Consider the following 21904-nt stretch of genomic DNA (forward strand, 5'->3'; position numbering starts at 1 on the left):
ACAGTAGTAAGTATTTGTCTCACTTGAAGTAAAGGGTAAAATAAGATGGTATAACAGTAGTAGATCCTTAAATAATTGTTTAATCTTTATCCCAATTTTTGTCACATCAAAGCAGCATATAAGATAAATTGGAAAGAGAAAGAGAAAGCGAGAGAATATTTTCTAAATAATTTTGCTTAAAGGTCATGAGCAATCTAAAGTAAAAATCTGTGACATGCTAATTTCTCTACATAAGTTTCATATTTAAAAAATGGAGATATTTGAAATGAATTTTCTTTACAGAAATGAGACACATTTTTTGTAACAAATTGTTTTCTTGTAAATTAATTGTAGCAATTACAGCAGTTGAACAATTTCTGATGCAAAATTTATTTTTTACCTTTATCTAGTTTTGTTCATTTGTTTTGTTCATTAATAATATTCTGTGCATAGTGAGCTCTTTCTTCTCTTGTCCTTTTTTGGAAGGGCACAGTGATATTTAATGCTAATTATATTTTGGATTTCTTAATAAATTTTTGTGGCCAACTCTCACTTCAGTGACTCTGGCATTTTAAAGTCTCAATTTGAATCCTAAAAAGACTTATTCCCTCTTCTTTTTCTTTTTCTTTTTGCCTAAGTCCCCACCCCCTTACCATTCCAGTGCTGATTCCATCTTTCCCAATCTCCTAACATTGCTTGCTATTGAACTCATTTGTGGCTGTTACCTTAAGAATGAGTTCTGCCTATCTGTGGTTGGTTGTATTACTGCCATCTTTAAAATTATCTTTAATTCTGCTGATGTTCTTTCCTTGTCTGTGGGTAGTAAGTTTTACAGTTACAATTCCATGAGAAGGGAAGATTAAATTTAGTTTAATCTTAGAGATGTGCTACAGAGCAGTGGTCACCAACTGGTGGTCCGTGGACCACTGGTGGTCCATGAGAAAATTTTGGTGGTCCGCAGAAAAATTATTTGCATTTTTTTATATTGTACTAAATCAGGGATCCTCAAACTATGGCCCCTGGGCCGGATACATGCAATGAACGTTTGTGTTACTGCAGAGAGTCTCCCCCTTCGGGGTCTTTTTGTGTGGGTTGGAAAGGGGCAGAAATTCCAACTTGGGGTCTGCTTTGGCCTCCTGGTGCCGGGGATTTAGGCGAAGGTTGGAGGGAAGTGCCACTGGTGGCAAAGAACCAGAGGGCCTTCTTCCAGTGGGACTGCATCATGGCCTGGAATTGGCTGACCACCTCAGCCCGCTGAGCCTTCAGGCACTGGTACCTGGCCTTGTACTCCCGCAGGTCTTCCCTCTGCTTGGAAAGTCTATGCTCGTAGCCCTCAGTGAGGTGCTTCTGCTGAGCCTCCTTCTTGGTCAAATCCAATTTGAACTGAGCTGTTTTGCCAACTCTTTCTCGTGGTGGCTGCTTAGCTCCAAAAACTGCTTCCTATTGGGGTCCTAAGGAGACCGGGTGGGCAGGCAAGGAGTGGCAAATAGAGGCTGGAAAGGCATGGCCTTGACGTGAGTGACATCAAGTTGGTCATGCCCACCCAGTCACATGACCACGTTGTACGCCCACCCAGTTAGGCAGATCATATTAGTGGTCCGCAGGATTTTAAATTATGAATTTAGTGGTCCCTGAGGTCCGAAAGGTTGGGGACCCCTGCTACAGAGGACTAATGTACAGTAAGGTAAAGATAAAGGTTTCCCTTGCACATATGTGCTAGTCGTTGCCGACTCTAGGGGGTGGTGCTCATCTCAGTTTCAAAGCTGAAGAGCCAGCGCTGTCCGAAGATGTCTCCGTGGTCATGTGGCCGGCATGACTCAACACCAAAGGCGCATGGAACGCTGTATAATGTATAATGTACAATGTACAGTACTGTATGGCAAATTGTATCTTTATTTCACTAGATAACCTGATGTAAATCAGTGAATATTGATAAAAGGGAACTCAGTTCTCTATTCATATACAGACTGAATATGAATTATTTAATAGTATAGCATCATGTGATAATACAAACATAATTCTGTTATAATTATTGTTTACAACAAAATGGGATTATATTTGAAGTACTACAAATTATGTGTATGACAATACACATGACAATTGCTGCATACATTTTGGAGCTATGCTTCCTGAATTTTTTAGTTGCTAGTTTGTAGTATTAATTAAAAAAACCCTTTCCATAAAAGCACAGTAAATGTAGCTAACAGCAATGATTTCATACTATATAAATGCCAATGCTAAATGTAATTTCATGCTTATGCATAAATAAGAATGAACAGATACCCATTTCTAACACTCACATCCTTTTCTCTGTTACTTATTTTTATATTGTTGTAGGTTTTTTTTGATACCAATTCTGACAAACACTATCACTTTGCTTATGCTATAAAATCTTAGAACGTAAATTCTGCAGTTTAGATTTGCAGCTTTTTTAAAAGTACAGTTAATGATCTCACTTTATTTAGAAGAGAAACATTTTAATTTAAAGTGTTAAAATATTTCACTTATAGCTAAACAGATGTTACATATATAATTGTAAAAGACTTTTCCATCTTTCCCCTGAATCACTTAGATTGCAGAGTGAATTTATTTATCCCTTTTTTCTCTTTCACCACTTTAGTACAGACCATTAACATTCCTCCAGATGTGATATATTTTACTTTTTAAGGGTTGCAATGGCGATAGTGCTCAGACAGTTCCAGGTTCTCTGAGCCAATAGGATGGACAAATACCTCTGCTTTCCATCAATCCTGCTTCTCTACAGGTTGATTCATGTAAAGATCTTCACAGCTGGGTTAATTGTGAAGAGTTCTGAGGTATCTACATAATCCTCCTTGGCTTCTTCCCTATCATTCTGTGTTTCACCTGTGTTTAGGTTCAAGTTCAATTAAGGAAGCTTCTAGATATCTGCCGCTTGTTATATAACAATGATGGCTAACCTTTTTGTCTTTCCATGCCGAAAGCGCACGCATGCGTGCCCATACCCATAATACAATGGGCGCATGATACCCCCTGTGCATGCATGCGCCACCCCGTTTTGGACCTAGCAGGCCTCCCTGAAGCTGCCTGGGGCCAGAAAAGGGGCACCAGGGGGTGCGCCCTCCGCGCTCCCCCTGCATGCCCACACTCTTACAGGTGTTATGTCTGCCTTGTATGCAGCTTTATTCCTCTCTAGCATTCATTTCCATTGTTCAGTGATGCATTTCCTGCCTCTCTAGGCTTTACCTCTATCTGCTCCTGTGAGCCACTTCCTGTTCCTGTTGGATGTACTGTATATGCAGCTCAGCTGGGGTGAGGGCTTGCGTGCCAGCAGGGAGGCCTATGCGTGCCACCTATGGCACATGTGCCATAGGTTCACCATCACAGTTATATAATATGTCCAATATTCTAGCACCAAAATGGAACAAAAAGAATCTGTGGTTGAGTTATTGTTACATTTCCTATATTCACTCAGCTGTACTAGTTGTGCATAAATCTTAATCAGCTGAATCAGTGGATCAAGGACAACTGTAGGTTAATGTGTTTTGGATTGGCCAAATGTGGTGAAAGAAATAATAATTATTAGGCTTATTGGAGTAGGTTCTAGTACCTAGTCCTAGGTACTAGGACTCAAATCATCCATCTTTAAAATTGTGTCCTGAACATAACAATAGAAATTTGGATTCTACAACTGCATTAGGCAAGATTTTTCTGTTCACAGCAGTTGTGTACTAGTTTTATTTTTGGTTGATAATTTCTTTGCTTTAGCTTCTGGAAAAGCTCATTTTGGCATAGGTGCTGACAGTTCAACTTTTATTTTGCAAATCACATCCCATAAGTTTTGATTTGAGAGGACTGGAAAAGGACAATGGCATGTTAACCATAGTATTTCTGGAACTCTGAGACAAAATTTTAAATCAGAAAAAGAGCAGGAATCTGTAGGTATGCTTACTTTTTGTTTACACAAATATTCTTTTTGTTTTAGAGAATGAAAAAAAGTTACTTTTTAATTCTGTTTTTAAATAATGTAATTTGTACTTAATACTGTCATTCTAAATAGTGAACATTATTTGATCTACCAGATTAGAATTTGTATAACTGTACTTCCCCTATGATATATGTCATTTCAAATATGGGTCAAAGGGTTGGAGAACTTCCTGGAAGGTAGAACGGTCAGCCTCATTAGATAAAGTTGGCTATAATAACAGAATCCTTCAAGTCTGAATGTCTACTTCTCCTTCTTAGGATTCCGTGAAACAGGGAGTCATTTGCCTGAGACCCTTCCAAATATTATTTTGCTTTTCAGAGCTTAAAAAGTGTTGCAGCCCTCTTTGCTTATGTAATGGTTTTTGCATATTTCTGACAAGATTATTTCTTTTTGTTGCTGTCAATACATGTAATATTAAACAGCAAGAATTTTCACAGCGCTGGAAAAATGAGGAAACAGCTACAGAAGAAGATGTAATTTTAAAAAAATTAGATTGTGTAGAAATGGACAGATTGATATTAAAGATGAAAGAAAAAGAACATACGGAGTATTTTTGAACATGGGATTTGTTTTACAAATGGTTGGATAATAGAGGTAAAATTAGGAGCATTAGTTCTGTTATATAAGCAAAATTATCCAGACAATATGCTGTTCACTAAGCACATATGTACGTAATATGAAAATGTATAAATAAATAGTTCTTAAAAATTTATTTCTTTTTCTCTCTTTAGGAACTTAAAGCCTGAAACAATAAAACTGACAAAAATAAACAGTTTTTTTTTTATAAAAGCCTGCTGGGTTGAGTACTTAAAGGATAATGAGAGATTGTCCTTTCTTCTGAGTATTTGTGTACCCTAGGCAGTTTTATGCATTGTTTTATAGATATGAAACAAGACAAAATATTATTTTTATAGAAAATTTACATCCTCATAAGTATTTAATTTCTAAGAGTCATCATCATTCAGCTGCTTTTCCTAAATAAAAAAATATAAAAACTATTATGTAGACGTTTGTTTATTTAAATCTTAAATTTTTTATTTCTAGCATATTTTCTACAAATGTTTCTAAAAATTCTAAATCTATGATTACCATTTAGGCGAAATGTTAAATTAACATTTGATAATTATAATTTTCTTGATATTTTAAGCACTGATGACTTTATTAAATATTTAATACTTCTACAGTGTTCATATAGTTCATAATGTTCATATAGCAAGGTTTCTGAAATATATTATGCCTTTATGATCTTCTCATTACTTGTTTGCTGTGAAATAAACAATCTTTCCTCTGGTGTACCAATTTCATCCAGTGCTTTCTCATATTAAGGGAATCCATCAGCATGAGTTGTATAGTTATTTAAATGTTATACTTGATGGAGGGTTTGACTGAGAAAAATGTGCTGGAGATGTCTAATGTAAAACTTTATTTTTAAAAAAATATTTTTATTAAACATATTTCATTATTTTATATCACATGTACAATTTTGTTCAGCATTCCAGCATTGATAATACACATGTATATGAAACATATATAACTTTCTATATTTTTTCTTTAACTATATACTATATCTTTAAATTTAGAATTTCTCTTAAACTACCTTGCTTAACTTTTATTTCTGTTCTCTAGTCATTTGTACCACATATCCCAGACTAAATGTTTCCCCTTTTTCTTTTAGTTCCAGTGTTAACCTATCCATTTCAGCACAGTCTAACACTTTTTTGATCACCATTCTCTTGGAGAACTTACTTTAATAGATCTGGTGAAAGAGAAGTTCCCTGAGGATAGGTTCAAATATGAGTTCAAAAGCTCAAAAGACTAAATTTCTGGTCCTGATGACCAACTCAGATTGGACTCTGCATAGTTTAATAGATCTGTTCTTTACAGCTTGTTCTTGTGGCTCTAAAGCTAGACTTGCTAGATAATAACTACCAGTCAATCTGAATCAAAGACTGCAACATAGTATCAGGAATATTTGCTAATAAAATTTGTATGATGTATAAGGTCTTTTAAGGAAAGTGTCAAAACTAGTCTTAATTAATGGCATGTGAAAAATTATGTACCCAGTTATTTATTATTCCCCAAGTAAAGCATGATTAGGTGTTAAATTACAAGGAATCTAAACTAAACATTATAACTATATGCACAGTCTAAAGAGCAATCTAACAGTTTATTTGGACTGCTGTATAGCAATACATTTAAATTAATAATAGTTTTATTGCATTGCCAATGTAAATGAAGCTACTTTTCTCTCTTATTTCATATTTCATGCTTCTAAAATCTAAAAATTTGGGTAGAAAAAATATGTATACACAGTATAACCTTTCTATAATTTCTTTAAGATACGAATCATATTTTTAAAAGATGGTTTAATAATTTATATAAAAATGTATTTTCTGAAAAGGCAAGTCTAGGAATTTAGAAAATCTCTGATGTTTTCTGTAATGATATTTAAATCCTTATCTTCTGATACCCTTTTGATTATTGACTAAGGAATCTAAGAGCTGTGCTATATTCAGACTAGAATTTTCTATTGTTTAGCTCATGGTTTCTGACCAATGGGAAACAAAGCATAAATGTAGTCTTTCTCTCCCATGTAAGTGCTATAGGACCTGGTATTTAAAGACATATTGTCTTGACTGAAAACTCTTGGCAGCTTTACATGTCATGATTTTGCCTAATCTTGTTAGCTAAGTGGCACAATTAGTGAAGAACATAACACTTTCTGTAGAATAGTTTTATCCCTATGCAGTTTATCCATCTCATGCACTTGCTTGGACTAAACCACTAAACAAGCATTTATTTGAAACACTTGTCAAAAAAGGTAAAGGAGTTCTTGTCAAAGTTGTTGTGGAACATGTTGATATTGATTATAAAGAAATTATTCATTCCTACAAAGCTCTTTCCCCATATCAGATCCATCAGCTCCACCTGCTCCATCTAATCTCAGGATTGCCAACTCTACAGTAAACAGTGATGGAAGTATAAATATAAGGATTATTTGGGATGTCCCAGAAGAGCCTGATATTCCAGTCCATCATTACAAAATCTTTTGGAGCTGGGCTGTCAGCAGCAAGGCTCTTGTCCCAGCAAAAAAGAAGAGAAGGAAGACTACAGATGGAGTAAGTAAAAAAGGAAATAGAATGAGATTCTAAAAATAAATGCCTCAATTGCTTCTGTCTACTATGTTCAATTTTCTTTAGGCTAGAGACCTTTCAGTCTCTGAACAGCATCTTGAGGAACACTTTGTAAAAGAGGACAGGTGAAATGGGCACTTAAAATATTTTAGAAGTTCATGGCAGAAGGACAAACGTTAAATGAATTACATTGTTATTTAAATTACTTCCTCGCTAAATTGCTAAAGTGGTTTTATTCAGGCAGGCATTCAAAGTTTAATGGACTGCTGCTGATTTTTCTTGCTGCTTTTATATTTGAGAAGGATTATTTTACTCTTTGTTTAAAGTACTAGGCTTTATAATATCCTATTGTACATAATGTTTATATGTTTTCATTGTGTAGAGTCTGATAAAATTTAGAATACTAATGAAAATACTATTAATAAAAATAATAATAATAGTCAATAAAATGACTTTTTTCTCTTGAACCTCAGTAATTGGTATAGGAGAGATCAGCAGTACCTTACTCATTGGATAGAATATGTAACAGCTAAATTGTTTCAGTGTTAGCATTACTTCTGTGTTAATGTGGAAAATGACAATCCATCTCATATGTCCTTCAACATTTATGGAGAAAGATCTCATGTTAGTGAGAGAAAATGCTGTTGACGTGGCTCGATACTGGGCAAATGTCATTTAGTTTTAATCCTATTTATTTTACATATTTTTATGCTATATTTTTATGACCTATTTTATGCCTATTTTATTTGTTCACCATTGAATGTTATATATCTATTGTTTGCTTCTGACATGAATAAAGAGTTAGCAAAACCATAATTAATTTATGCAACTTAACTTTGTTCCATTATAGTCTCAAAATTATGTGATCCTTGAACACCTTCAACCCAATAGTAATTACATGGTGGAACTGCAGGCAGTTACATATTGGGGTCAAATACGTCTGAAAAGTGCAAAAGTGTCTCTCTACTTTAGTTCTACTCAGACAACTGTCAGCAACAGTAAGTGGTGTTTCCATAAAACAGTAGTAAAGTTTTTGTCTCTAACTCTCTCTCTCTCTCTAAAACTCTCTGTCTTTATTCCATTCCTAAGTAGTTTACTGGGTATGTTCTTCCTTGGTCTAGAATATTTCAGTTTGGTTAGAAACATTCATAGATGGCGATACATATTTGGAGTTTTTCCAAATATAAAAATAAATCATAATTATCACAATGTGATTTAGTAGTTAAGGACAATGAGTGGAAAGACCTAAGGTTTTATTTATCCACAACCATGGAAGCTCATTGAATGACTTTTAGCCAATCACACTCAAAAGTAACCCACAGATTGTTTGTGAGTGGGAGGAGGGAGCACTATATAAACTGCATTTTTCGGTCATGAATGAAAAGTAGAATATACACCTAATCCTTAAGAAATATATACAGCATACAAATAGGGAAAGCATCAGTCTGTCATCTATTTGGGAGATATTAAAAAGTGCTAGATGTTTTGGCTTTTGAGACATTAAGCAAATTAATGCATGTCTTCTGCGTATGTCTAATTCTTTAATGTTGGGATTAGTGCTAGTTAATATGTTAAATATTTTACTTCCAAGGATTTCCTAGAGGATTACAAAACAGATTTAAAGATACACCATATTTTGTTCCCTTTAGTGCTTGTTATGTGCGCTGAAACTTCTCATCTAATCTCTATATCCATATTACAGTAGGGTAACTGAAACAGATTCATTTTTTATAGTTACCAGCTTCTGTCCCCTGCTGCTGATCGTATTAAATTTACATTGCAGATAAAACCTTTGGTAATCAAGGATGGTTACCCTGATTTCCACATGTATGAAAGTTTCATCAAATTACATTCAGTTGGAGGGCACCCTTTCTTTCTTATTTCACAATTAATCTTTGATTCATTCTTTAAGATGCTTTGGAAAATACAGAATTATTTTCACTTCTTTATTGTTCTTCATTTTTACCCACAAGAGTTTATATTTTTGTGAACTCTGTTGAATTTGTCATCTTTTTTCCTTCCTGTTAGTGGATTTTCATATTTTAGTTTTACAGCTGAGTAAAAGCAGCATCTGAGAAAATATGACCATTGATGATTATACATGATTTGCTGAAATCCAATATTTGTCCTGGTTCTAGAACAGCTATTTCAACTCATGGACATATTTGAAAATGTTTGACAGATTTAAAGCAGTATTTCTCTTGTGTGTTTTGCTTTAATAATTAGCTTATGAAAAATTGATACACACATTATCTGAACTGTTTTGTAAATAGTTATGGTATCTTGAATATTAATGCATTAATTCAATATTATAACATGAACATTTCAATGCAAATTTATCTCATTATTTAATAATAGTTTATTCTTTTTCATCACTAAACCTAGTTTAAAAGTATTGTTTTAGGACTGTAATATTTTTTTCCATTTCTCCAAAAACAGCTGCAATATAACTTCATCTTCAATTTTAGTTATTTTATTTCACATTAGTCAATTTGCATTTTTATGCTGGCTATTATTGATAAAATTTACCACTTTATTACTCTTGATTTGGTTGCTTCTGGATGCATTGTTAGTAACAGCTCCACTATTAAAACTTGTTTTATTTTTTTAAAATGTTGAGTTATTATGATGAATTCAGAAGTACTGGAATTCATTATTGTTATTAAATAATTAATTATAAAATTTTCAGAAATATTTTCTTTTACAGAAGAATGGACATCTACCATAGATAAAGCAACTGATGTTTCATTCTTCAAAAGAAATAGACTTAATCGTCTTCTTGAAATTGGAGTGCCTTTTTTCCAAGATGACCAACTTCAAGTGAAAGTCTACTGGAAGAAAACAAAAGGTAGTAGCAAAACCATATATTACTTACCTTGCCTAAATAATTTGTTGGTTATTAATAAACATTGATTCAGATAGCTTCCTGGTAATTTTAGATATACAAATTCAGTAAGTCTGACTGCTTTGTGTTATATTGTTGGCATTTTAAAACATTTAATTAATATGAGCTATTATTTATTATTTAAGTTAATGTAGAAGCAAAAGATTCCAACTTTCTCCTAAGCATATATTTGGAGAAGAGTGAAGAAGAATGTTGTTTATCGATATGCATTATGTTTACTATTAATTTGCATATGTACATATGCATATAAAATGTTCATCATCAATATGACCCAACAGTTACAGACCCTTTTTCTATAGTGTCGATTTGACCTAGATACCAAAGTTAAAAGGGTTTTTTAAAAATCTTTTCAACCCTAATAGCAGTTTTATGTTTCTGTTTTTTTAGCTTCCTCAGAGGTTACTGTAATACAAAGGGAGAAAATTTGTAGAGGTAGATTAAGGATTTTCAAACTAATCAAAGCAAACCTAAAGTTGATTGAGTTACTATGACTGTTCATTGGTATTTTTCCCATAAGCTGTTGGCATAACCAGCCTCCCTCTTATTACATCTATGAAGGCAGCAACTCTCTTGCAGCAATGGAGATGGTGTTGGTGGGCATATTAACTAGAATGAAAAGCTATGTAGCAAAAAGAAAATAAAAAAATATGTTTGCTTACCACCACCATTTCCATTGATGCAAGGAAGTTGCTGGCTCATTGAGAAGGCAGGAAGGCATGTAATGAAGCCTGCTGTAGGAATGGAACTAAGCACTTTCCTTATTAGACTGATACCACTGTCTCTCTATTAGACTTTCTGGTCATGCCCTCTTCTGTATCTTTCCTGTGCCCTGAGTTAATAGATGTAAGTGAATTCTCATGTACTTACTAAAGCAGGGCTTGTGTCAATACTGATTCTAAATGTTTGATTAGGGCACTCATTTCTGTGAATTGCAGCATTCCAATATTTGTTATCAACGTAGATAAACATATAGGACTATGGATAAAACAAAAATCAGGTTATCTTTGTTAATCAATTATAGAGGCCTTTTGTTCTTTGTTTCAGGTACAAGGCTTCTCTTGACAGATCAGTCAGAATCTTAATGGGTCTAGGAAACCATTAACTATATTAAAAAGGAAATGGTAGTTAAGTGATCTGTATGAGATTCCCTATGGGAGACTAATATTGCTGTACAAATGACTCAAGAAATGGCCTAGCCATGGCCTTTGATGGTCAAGATGAAAAAAGCACTGCCATGTAGGAACTCAGAGTGGATGTGACATCAGTTTCCTATTGCAGCATTTAGGTACTGGACAAATCATCTGAAAAAAAAATTCCAGAGCATAGTTACAGTCTCTGAACTCACCCCCAAATTTTTAGCTTGATCATAGCCTGTATCTTTTTTTGTATGCATACAGATTATTGAATAGCAAGACTGAGTGATAAGTCATCTCAGATGCAGAAGCCATTAGCAATAACACACTGGAACAGCCCCAGCACAGTTGTATAAGAGGCTATTTTATAGGCAAAGATTTGCATTAGTGGTATGTACTTAGATGTGTGTTCTAAACTTACATTTAAGTTCAGCATGGCTTAACACTTTTTCCCCCCAAGAATAATGTAGCACCTTAATATAATAATGTCAATTTACTGTTAAAAAGGACTTTTCTGCTTTTGTGTTGTGTTAGCCTTTAATGATGGAAATCAGTGAACTTGGCATCTGAATAACTTATTTTAATATTTGCCTAGAATAAAGCAAATAATACATTTAGGTAAGATAAAAAACGGGATCTTGAAATATGTGAGATAAACTTGTTAAACTGGATTGCTTGGAAAAGTAAGACAGAATAAAACAAATATGGAAAAGCAAACAAAAATTCTATGGAAGGTTTTTTTCTGCATAAGAAACAAATATGTGATACTACTAGCTTGCATTGCTTTTGGGTTACTTATTGTATGCCTTTGAGCAGAGACAAAATGGTTAGTTGCAAATAAGTGTAGCACATACTATAGTTTAAACATCACTATTTAGTTTTCATATGATTGATATGACAGTCTGCATTCTAATGAAGTATATTTTCATGAAGAAAATTTTATTAACAATTCTCTATCATGACTGTCATGCCTTCTTAATTCAGATAAGCAGGCCAGACTTATCTATCTTGCTCCTGTCTCAGGTGCTTTGAAACCTGAACATGCATTGAGTATGGATAGCAAAGGCATCAACCTGGCAACTAAATCCAGATTAATCCAGATTAATCTGCATGATTTTGTTTCCCATATGGGAAAATAACTAGAAATGAGGAAAGTTGAGAGAGAATTTTCATGATTTTTTTAAAAGCAATTTAGTAAAATCACTTGCAGAATTAGATGAATATTAGTAAAATTATTCATTTAACTTTTTTGTTCTCTCCTACACTTATATATTTAGATTATCCAAATGGGTAACATTCTGTCATAGATTTGTAATAATTCTTTAGTATATGGTTGTGTCCATTTTTCTGCACTTTTCACTTCCACTTTTCTGTGGGCTTTTAAAACTGCAAATCCCATTCTCCTGGGTGATATTTTAATGGTGCAATACAGCTGTGTAAAAACTGCTTCACCAGGTCAACCTCAGATCTTTGGAATTTTCTCAGACTAACTCCCAATATTCTAAAAGCCATTTACGTTTTCATTTTATATATATTTCCTATAAATGAAAAATATGTCCAGTATTTATGTGTATCTCTGCATGAACTATTAAAAAAAATCAAAGACTTTTAAGTGTAAGCTTCTATTAATTTTCCCTTGTTATATTATTTCATTGATAGATGCCACCAGCAGGGAAGGATATCATGTTCAGTGGTTCCCAGAATTATGTTCTTATAATAATACTGAAGAGCCTGAAAAATTCAATGATGTAACATATGTAAGTTAAGTTTTAAATATCAAAAACTGTAAAAACATGATTCTATTGTTTGTGAGTGAGAGTATAATGATCTTCAAAGATCCCATTATGTTCCCTGTACATTTCAAATACAAATTTATTCTATGCTTCAAAGCATCCATTTTGTCCTTTGTAATGAAAAGCTATTGTAACTTCTGTTCCTTGGAATACTTCGCATGTATTTGGCTGCAATTCCTATAGATCAGGGCTGTCAAACTCGTGGCCCGCAGGCCAAATTCGGCCTGTGGGGTGCTAAGATCTGGCCTGTGGGGCCTGTCTGGAAATAGCAAAGGACCAGCCTGCGGTGTCTTTGCTAGCAAAAATGGGGTGTGGGTGGGGTACACCCCCCTGCAATTGCTTTTGGCCTCCGGAGTGGTGCAGGAGGCCTTCCAGGCCCAAAATGGGGCCTCCGGAGTGGTGCAGGAGGCCTTCCAGGCCCAAAATGGGGCCTCCGGAGTGGTGCAGGAGGCCTTCCAGGCCCAAAATGGGGCCTCCAGAGTTGGCCTCTGGAGTTGTCCAGGAGGCCGTCCTTATTTTACCTTTCAGGCTTGCAGGATTCTGCTACTATAGTCTATGTCAATAATTTATAATTCTAGTCTTTCTATGGAGTCAGCTTCTTGATTTGGTCTCTTGTCATAAGGTGATCAAGTAGACGCCTCCCTATTTTTTTTAAGTTTATAAAACCATGTCTGTGGAGGTGGGATCCTGTGTCACACCCACCATGGCCCACCATAGCACTAAGGTTTCTGGGGTTATTTTGTTAGGGAAAATTGAATGTTTTTTCCCCTCCTTTTTTAAAAAAGCATTTTTTAAATCAGAAACTTTTCCTGTATGCGTAATAGTGTGCAGTGCAATGTACAGTGCAATATTACATATAATTCTCCATAAAATAGAATTTTGTGTTTAATTCTCAAATATGCTTTGTAAAAATCAACTATTGTCTTCACGCACTTTATTGGATTAAATTATATAATATAGTTTATTTCTTTATTCCTTTTTACCAAATAGACATGTGTTTGTGCAAGCTTTTGGATAGAGAATTACTGCCCACCCATGTGGTAGAGGAATTCATATTGAAGAACACTACCATTTGCGGTTCCATTGAAATATGTGGCACATTTTTTTCCCTTTTCAATTTGTGCCATATTATGAAATACCTCTATATGAGGAAATTATCTAGAGATTTGGGCTGCATGTGTTGCCTTCAGCCCTACCTATTTCTTCATCTATTTCATCTCCCTATAATAAATAAATAATATATGAGAATATTTACATGATTTGTAATCTGTCTTGTTTTCTAAAAATGTATTTTTGCATTGATTGCTTAGAAAATATTAAATTTAAACCCAAAAGGAGGATAATAAAATGGTTTATGTCTCATAGGAAAACTATATAATTCTTCAGAACCTGTCCTTTTCATGCAAGTATAAGGTTACAGTTCAGCCAGTAAGATCCAATGGTCAGTTGAAATCTGAAAGCATTTTCTTTACGACTCCACCTTGTTCTGATCTAAAAGGGAAAAAACACAAGTATGTAAGCTGCGTGGCTAAAGGAGGTAAGATTCAAAATAAATACAGTGATATAAAATACTTAAGTATCTAAACATTCAAACACCAGTTTTTAAAATGGATTACTTCCATCATTATATGAAGAGCTTTAAAATCCTTAATGTAACCACTTACAAGTATTAATTAGTATTGCAAAAGCAGATTAATTAAGAATACAAAATACAAAAGAAACAACCACAAATTTAATTTTCTTTGTAATGTAAGACAGTAAATTAGAAGTTCTCAATATGACCTTCATTACTACTGCCTTCTTTTACGCTACATTAAAGAAAATTATTTTACAAGTTTTATATGGAACAGAAGAATACAGTTTAGGCATTAAATACATCAAAACATTACACATTTGTATGCTTTTTTTTAAACCTGATAAGATGTGATGCCTTTCACAGCTGGTATAGCTATTTCCAAACATTTTATATTTTCTTTGATAGGTCACATATCTTTAAGCAATTTCTTTAGATAGAAAAATATAGTATTGTAAGTAATAGTTTAAGTTCTGGTACCACATTTGTTAAAACATTTACAATAAATAATACTAAATGTGTCAAATACTCACCAACATCTCAGATTTTTGAGTGAGTCAAAAAGAATATTTAGGAAATCCTGGGACAATAGTTTTAAAACAGTTTTCTCTTGATTAAACAGCAAGAAAAAATTTCCAGAAGCAGTGGACCTTTAGAGAACAGAATGTGGGATTGTTCAGGAATAGGAGATTTTATTTTTGTGCAGCTATCAACCTTGTTCTGGAATAAGTATGCATATATTTTATAGCTAAAATATTTTATATTTTATACACTGTAAAATATATGCATGCTTATTCCAGAACAAGATTGATAGCTGCATTGGCCTCAAATGTATCAAACATATTTAATTAGTTTTAAATGGATCAGAATATAATACAAATGATACATTATAATTTTGATATTTGATATCCTGATATCCATACAATGAATTTAATATCTTCAAATATTAATTGACTCACATTTATATAGAGATATTTATATAAATATGATATTTTTTAAATATGAAGGAAGAATATGCTTTCTGTGTATAAATAAACTACATAGTGTTTCCATTGTACCCAATTCAATAAATAGTAATACTGTAATGTTTTTTTAAAAATACATTTTAGTCATATAGAAAACATATAGATAAAGTTGATTTACATAATAGTATGTACTATAATAATATAAATGGGTCTCTATCACTTACAGAACAATATCAAATCATGAAATTGGAATTTGTGGTAATGTTTCCTCATTGAAGTGCAATGTATGAAACAAAATTATATTCATGGCAGATAAAATAAGTGATATAGTGGTGAGCAATTCATTTGAGAGTAAGCATTCCATTCTCATATAAGAGCAAAGTTATATGACACATTGTTGTAGGCTTCCTTAATGTATATCTTTTTAAAATTGTTCTTAGGATTGACAAAGATACTAACTTCTCTGTTTGTGGTATTTGTTTTACAGATCCTGTTATCTCAAAAATATTGGCAAAACCAGAGAATCTTTCTGCTTCTTTCATTGTTCAGGACATTAATATTACAGGCCACTTTTCCTGGAAAATATCAAAAACAAATCTTCACCAACCAATGACAGGATTTCAAGTCACTTGGGCAGAAGTCACTACAGAAAGCAGGCAAAACAGCTTACCAAACAGCATTATCTCCCAATCACAAATATTGCCAGTAGTAAGTCTGTACCTCTTCAGTGGGGGATGGGGATGGAGGGAAGACGCGAGGAAGAAGCTGTTGATTGATGACGCTGAATGCCTCAAATATATTTCTTTTACTTCAAATAACTGTTTTCATTTCCTTTTAGGATCACCATATGTTGACAGTACCCAACCTAAGACCATCAACTCTTTATCGTTTAGAGGTTCAAGTGTTAACCACAAGTGGTGAGGGACCAGCTACAATAAAATCATTTCAAACACCCAATTTGCTAATATCACCACAGAGTAAGTGTTGACATGCTACAAAAACTTATTCTGATGCATGCATTGGCATCTCTTTCTTATATGGAACACAATATATTATGAGTTTTTTTAGATATACTCTTCTCTACCTGACCTAACAGCCCGAAAATAGTCTTTGATTTATTTAGGATAAAAGATGCTTAATAATCCATCTGAAATTAGCAGTCAAATTGTCCGAAATAGCTGCTTAATTTATATATAGCTTAATTTTGATTTACCTTGTCTACAGTCTTCCTCGTTAAAGGATTAAATCTTAAATTATAATATTTTCAACAAAGAAAAGTTGATAAAAATCTATTTAGAACAGAATCCAGAATTTAATCAACAGGTGTATTCCAAATCTTTACTTTCTATCATATCTGGCTTTCCTATAGTTGTTTAGGTGTTATGTTGAATATTTATCCTTTGTACTTAAGAAATCTCAAAAACTTCCATCTTGGAATGTTTTTCAAATTTTATATGCTGCTAAACATTAGTCTTAGGATTTTGTCTAAGCCAGTGGTTCTCAACCTTTATAGTGCTGTGACCCCTTTAATGCAATTCCCCACGATGTGGCGACCCCCAACCATAAAATTATTTTCGTTTTGAATTTATCGCGCCTAAAGCCATATTGGCTAGCGATCTGAACTGCTTGCGATTGCCTTGAGGATGGAGGCATTAAAGCGGAGACTCCTCCCCTGTTAAGTTTATCGCGCCTGAAGCCAGATTAGGCTAGCGATTGGGAGTGATTGCAGCTGGCTTGAGAGGGAGACATCAGAGCAAAGATTTCTCTCTTTTTTAATTCATCGCGCCTGAAGCCGAATTCAGCTAGCGATTTGAAGAGCCTGCAGCTGGCTTGTGAAGTCAACCATTGGAGCGCAATTCTTCAACTCGCAAGTATACTTCCCATATTTCCAATGGTCTTAGGCGACCCCTGGCAAATCATCATTCGACCCCCAACAGGGTCCCGACCCACAGGTTGAGAACCGCTGGTTTAAGCTATGGTATGGGGCTATTTTCAAGCAATCTGCCATCTTCAAATAAGTTTTGGACAAAGGAAGAGGCAACTTTGAGAGGCCAATTTTGCCATGAATGATCAGACAACATTACAGAACTGACAGTATCTCCTGTGTTTTAGACAGGAGTCTTTGGTAATCCTGTTTGGAATTTCTGGGAGCTGAACTTTCTTCACATAAACTTTTTTCTATTACTCAGCCATAGCCTTTTTCTTTGATACACTGGCAAATCTGGGAATCCAAAAGTTTTATGGGTTAGAATTTTTTTTAGAATAGAATAGAATTTTTTTTATTGGCCAAGTGTGATTGGACACACAAGGAATTTGTCTTGGTGCATATGCTCTCAGTGTACATAAAAGAAAAGATACGTTCATCAAGGTACAACATTTACAACACAAATGATGGTCATAGGGTACAATTTAAAACTTAATGATACAACACTTAATGATAAGCACAGGGCACAAACAAGCAATCAGGAACAATCAATATCAATATAAATCACAAGGATTACCAGCAACAAAGTTACAGTCATGCAATCATAAGTGGAAAGAGATTAGTGATGGGAGCGATGAGAAGATTAATAGTAGTGCCGATCTAGTAAATAGTTTGACAGTGTTGAGGGAACTATTTGTTCAGCAGAGTGATGGCCTTTGGGAAAAAAATGTTCTTGTGCCTAGTTGTTCTGGTGTGCAGTGCTCTATAGCGTCGTTTTGAGGGTAGGAGTTGAAACAGTTTATGTCCAGGATGTGAGGGATCTGTAAATGTTTTCACGGCCGTCTTCTTGATTCGTGCAGTATACAGATCCTCAATGGAAGGCAGGTTGGTAGCAATTATTTTTTTGCAGTTCTAATTATCCTCTGAAGTCCGTGTCTGTCTTGTTGGGTTGCAGAACCAAACCAGACAGTTATAGAGGTGCAAATGACAGACTCAATCATTCCTCTGTAGAACTGGATCAGCAGCTCCTTGGGCAGTTTGAGCTTTCTGAGTTGGCGCAAAAAGAACATTCTTTGTTGTCCTTTTTTGATGATGTTTTTGATGTTAGTTGTCCGTTTTAGATCTTGCAATATGATAGAACTTAGAAATTTGAAGGTTTCTACTGTTGAAACTGTGTTGTCTAGTATTGTGAGAGGTGGAAGTATGGAAGGGTTTCTCCTAAAGTCTACCACCATTTCTACGGTTTTGAGTGTGTTCAGTTCTAGATTGTTTTGGTTAGTATGAAATTCATAATTATTATAACTATTCATGTGATTTATTAAGCATTCAAATTATATTCATGTGCTAGTAAGAAATATCTAATTTTCAAGTTAAATGGTTACTTCAACTTTCCAAATATTACATCAAAACAATTAATATCTTAGACTATGATACTTGTGAGGGTGCATGTTTGTTTCATTTGAGATATGGGCCAACTAGTTATTTAATTTATATTATTAATAGATTATTTCCTTGTTATTTGTAATAGGCATAATAAAAATAAAGAGATCTAAGGTGGGCAATTCTGTTTTTCCAATTAAGAACATGAAGAGTTGATGTTGGGGAATTGCTAGCTATGCCAGAAGGAGGGTCAAGTTAGGGGCTAGTTTGGAATCATTGTGCAGCTGCAAGTGGCATAAGTATGACCCCCTCCAAAATCCATGAAGCCTTATCTACCTTTTCCCAGGGAAAAGGAAGCAGTCTTGTGAGATTCTTGGAACATAGGTGATAAACAATACAGTTACAGCCTGAGACTATTTACAAGTGGTTCTGGTTGCTTGTACCTGAAGTTTTAAGGCAATGGTAAGCAGTGTTGGAAAATATATTCACAATCAGAAAATGTGAATTTCTATTGCATATGGATGGCCGTGTGAGGGGAAGAAAGAAAGGATAATACTAAAATCAGGATTTCACTTCACTGATCATCACAATTATTTGGAATGTAGCAATTGTTGTCAAATCTTCTGCATATTTAGAAAGAATAAGGGTAGCAAGAAATAAAACACTTATTCAAGGTTATTCAAGGAAGTCTATAAGCTTCATAGACTAGGCTAAGCCTAATAAACTCAGAATTATGCTCTTTCTCAAGAACTCTCTAAATCAAACAAAAGCATCTTCTTGGTTCAAGACATCTGTTTGTTCCTTGTCCAACATGATTGGACCTGACAAGCTAGCCAGGAGATGACTTGTTTTTTGGTCTCATGGCAGAACTGGATGGAGTACATCCTTCCTTGTGCTCCTTGATCTCTAAGCACTTTTAATGACATTGATCTCAGTAATCATCTGGGCCAGCTACAAGATTTGGATGCAGAGGTACCATTTTGCAGCAGTTCTCATCCTTCCTTTATGACTAGTTTCTATAGTTTTTTATGGGATGAAGATATAGAGTCTACAGACCTTCACTTGTGAAGGTTGAGGCCCTGGTGAATGAGCGTTTTTGTTGTCATATGTTCTGTTAGGGATGCTCCTGATCTATTCTGATCTTTATCCCTTTTCGTATTTTTAATTTTAAGCCATCCAGAGTTATTTGGAGTCAAGTAGCCCATAAATTTTATGTATGTATGAATTTAAAATAATGTAAATAAATACCAAGAGTGACTCTTGAATAATTGACAGTATGTGAAATGGATCCTTGATCAAGCGCTAATTGTATCAGTATTCAGTTTTCTTAGGTCACTCTGAGAATTTTGACTCAGATTTATAGGGAATAGGCAAGGAACATCAAGTAGCTCACAGTTTGGAGTTTTGGGGGGACTGGAGTCAAATGAAAGATTTAATTGATTTACTTCTGAAGCTAATAGAAGTCACAGAATAATATTATTTTGGCCAGAAAAATAACAATGTTATACTGTTGAAAGACAAACCTGTAGAGATTTAATAACTATGAAGTAGGGTTATAGTATTTTTTTTCTTTTTAGGACCTCATCTGAAGCAGCACCATCCACGTCACTACAAATCACCCCCTGAAAAATACTAAATTGCCATAAATTATTAACCAGATGGAAAACAATGCGAAGAAGTTTTTGAAAGAAGACCAGAAAAATGCATCTTTATTGAGTTATGGAACGAGCTTTTGTTTTAATAAATGTTTACCAAGTATGAGTTGTGTATAAATCTATATGAATAGATTGAAGAAAGCATGTTTGTACTAATTTTAGGATACAGTACAGTATATAATACAAAGATCAGCTGTATTCATATTATCAGAGCATTCAGCATCTATGAAAATGTAAATATTTTCATATATATATATATATATGAATATATATATATATATATATATATATATATATATATATATATATATATATATATATATATATATATATATATATATATATATATGAAAATATATAAAGCAATTACCTATAACTGTAGCATATGCTACAAGACACCCTGCTTTATCATTTCCCATTAATATCTTTACATGGCTTTTTAAATAGATCAAACCATCCATTTAAACCCAAGTTATCTGTGGCTGCTACAGGAAAAACATAACAACAATCCCTGTCCATTTCATGATATATGATGTACATGGCCCAATAATATCTGTTTAGTAACTGAGTTGAATTTCAATATTCTACCTAATTTGCTTTCAGAAATCCCATTAAATGGAGAAAGATTCCTGTCCATTTGATGAAGAAACATTATCTTGTTTCCACATTAACTTTTGAGGGTTTCATTAAGTGGATATTGTTTTTCCTGAATTATGAAGAAAAATGATCAAACTGTTGCTGTTGTTTTTTCCAGAAGTTTTTCAGACTCGGAACTGAAACCAGATGGGATACTTAAAGCAACACTACAACAATAATTGAAATGTAAATAATATCTGTTTTACAGCTAGATGCTACTAGTATCATAGAATAGAATAGAATAGAATTTTTTATTGGCCAAGTGTGATTGGACACACAAGGAATTTGTCTTGGTGCATATGCTCTCAGTGTACATAAAAGAAAAGATATGATCATCAAATATATTACCAAATGAATGAATTAAGCAGGGGTTGAGGTTAAGTTCTTTGAACTAGACTTTTACTTTAGAAGTTTGTCATGTGAGATCTAGGGTCTTTTTACACCTGGGATCTGCAAGGTGTTCCATGACATTTTGAAACATAGGAACATAAAACAGTTTTCTAGCATTTCTTCTGGACGACTTCTTTCCCATTACCACTTCCCATTTTTATTACCAGGAATTGCCTCATGCTATTTCCTGGGAGTCTCCCTTCTACCATCATCTGTTGCCACCATCTTGGTATTTCACAGTCACATTAAGAAGTAGCTTTCTTGGTTTATACAAATAATGGCCTATTATAGGGGTGGTAGTGGAAATGAATGTAGGTTTTTGTACATTCTCACAAGGTAGCAGAAAGGAACTCTAGCCTGGCAACATTTAAGTTCTATAGAAGAAGCAATTGATACTGCTGACAAAAATTTTGTCAGAAAGGAAGAGGAACTAGATACAGCTACCCATACAAGGAGAAGATTGCAGGGCA

The 21904-nt window shown here is 34.0% G+C and overlaps 1 protein-coding gene across 2 annotated transcripts in view; it reads left to right on the forward strand.

The window, feature by feature from the left end:
* The window catches only part of ANOS1 (anosmin 1), an 87088-nt gene extending 66405 nt beyond the window's left edge, over positions 1-20683 (forward strand). For both annotated transcript variants that reach the window (XM_058186279.1, XM_058186280.1), the window contains exons 7-14: positions 6860-7065; positions 7931-8078; positions 9788-9928; positions 12778-12875; positions 14277-14448; positions 15937-16157; positions 16288-16426; positions 20331-20683. In XM_058186279.1, coding sequence (XP_058042262.1) covers positions 6860-7065; positions 7931-8078; positions 9788-9928; positions 12778-12875; positions 14277-14448; positions 15937-16157; positions 16288-16426; positions 20331-20389 — 1184 coding nt within the window. In that variant the 3' untranslated portion in view covers positions 20390-20683. The remainder of the gene's footprint in view (positions 1-6859; positions 7066-7930; positions 8079-9787; positions 9929-12777; positions 12876-14276; positions 14449-15936; positions 16158-16287; positions 16427-20330) is intronic.
* Positions 20684-21904: the final 1221 nt, after the last annotated feature.

The sequence above is a fragment of the Ahaetulla prasina genome, chromosome 5, assembly GCF_028640845.1.
Source record: "Ahaetulla prasina isolate Xishuangbanna chromosome 5, ASM2864084v1, whole genome shotgun sequence".
NCBI lineage: Eukaryota > Metazoa > Chordata > Lepidosauria > Squamata > Colubridae > Ahaetulla > Ahaetulla prasina.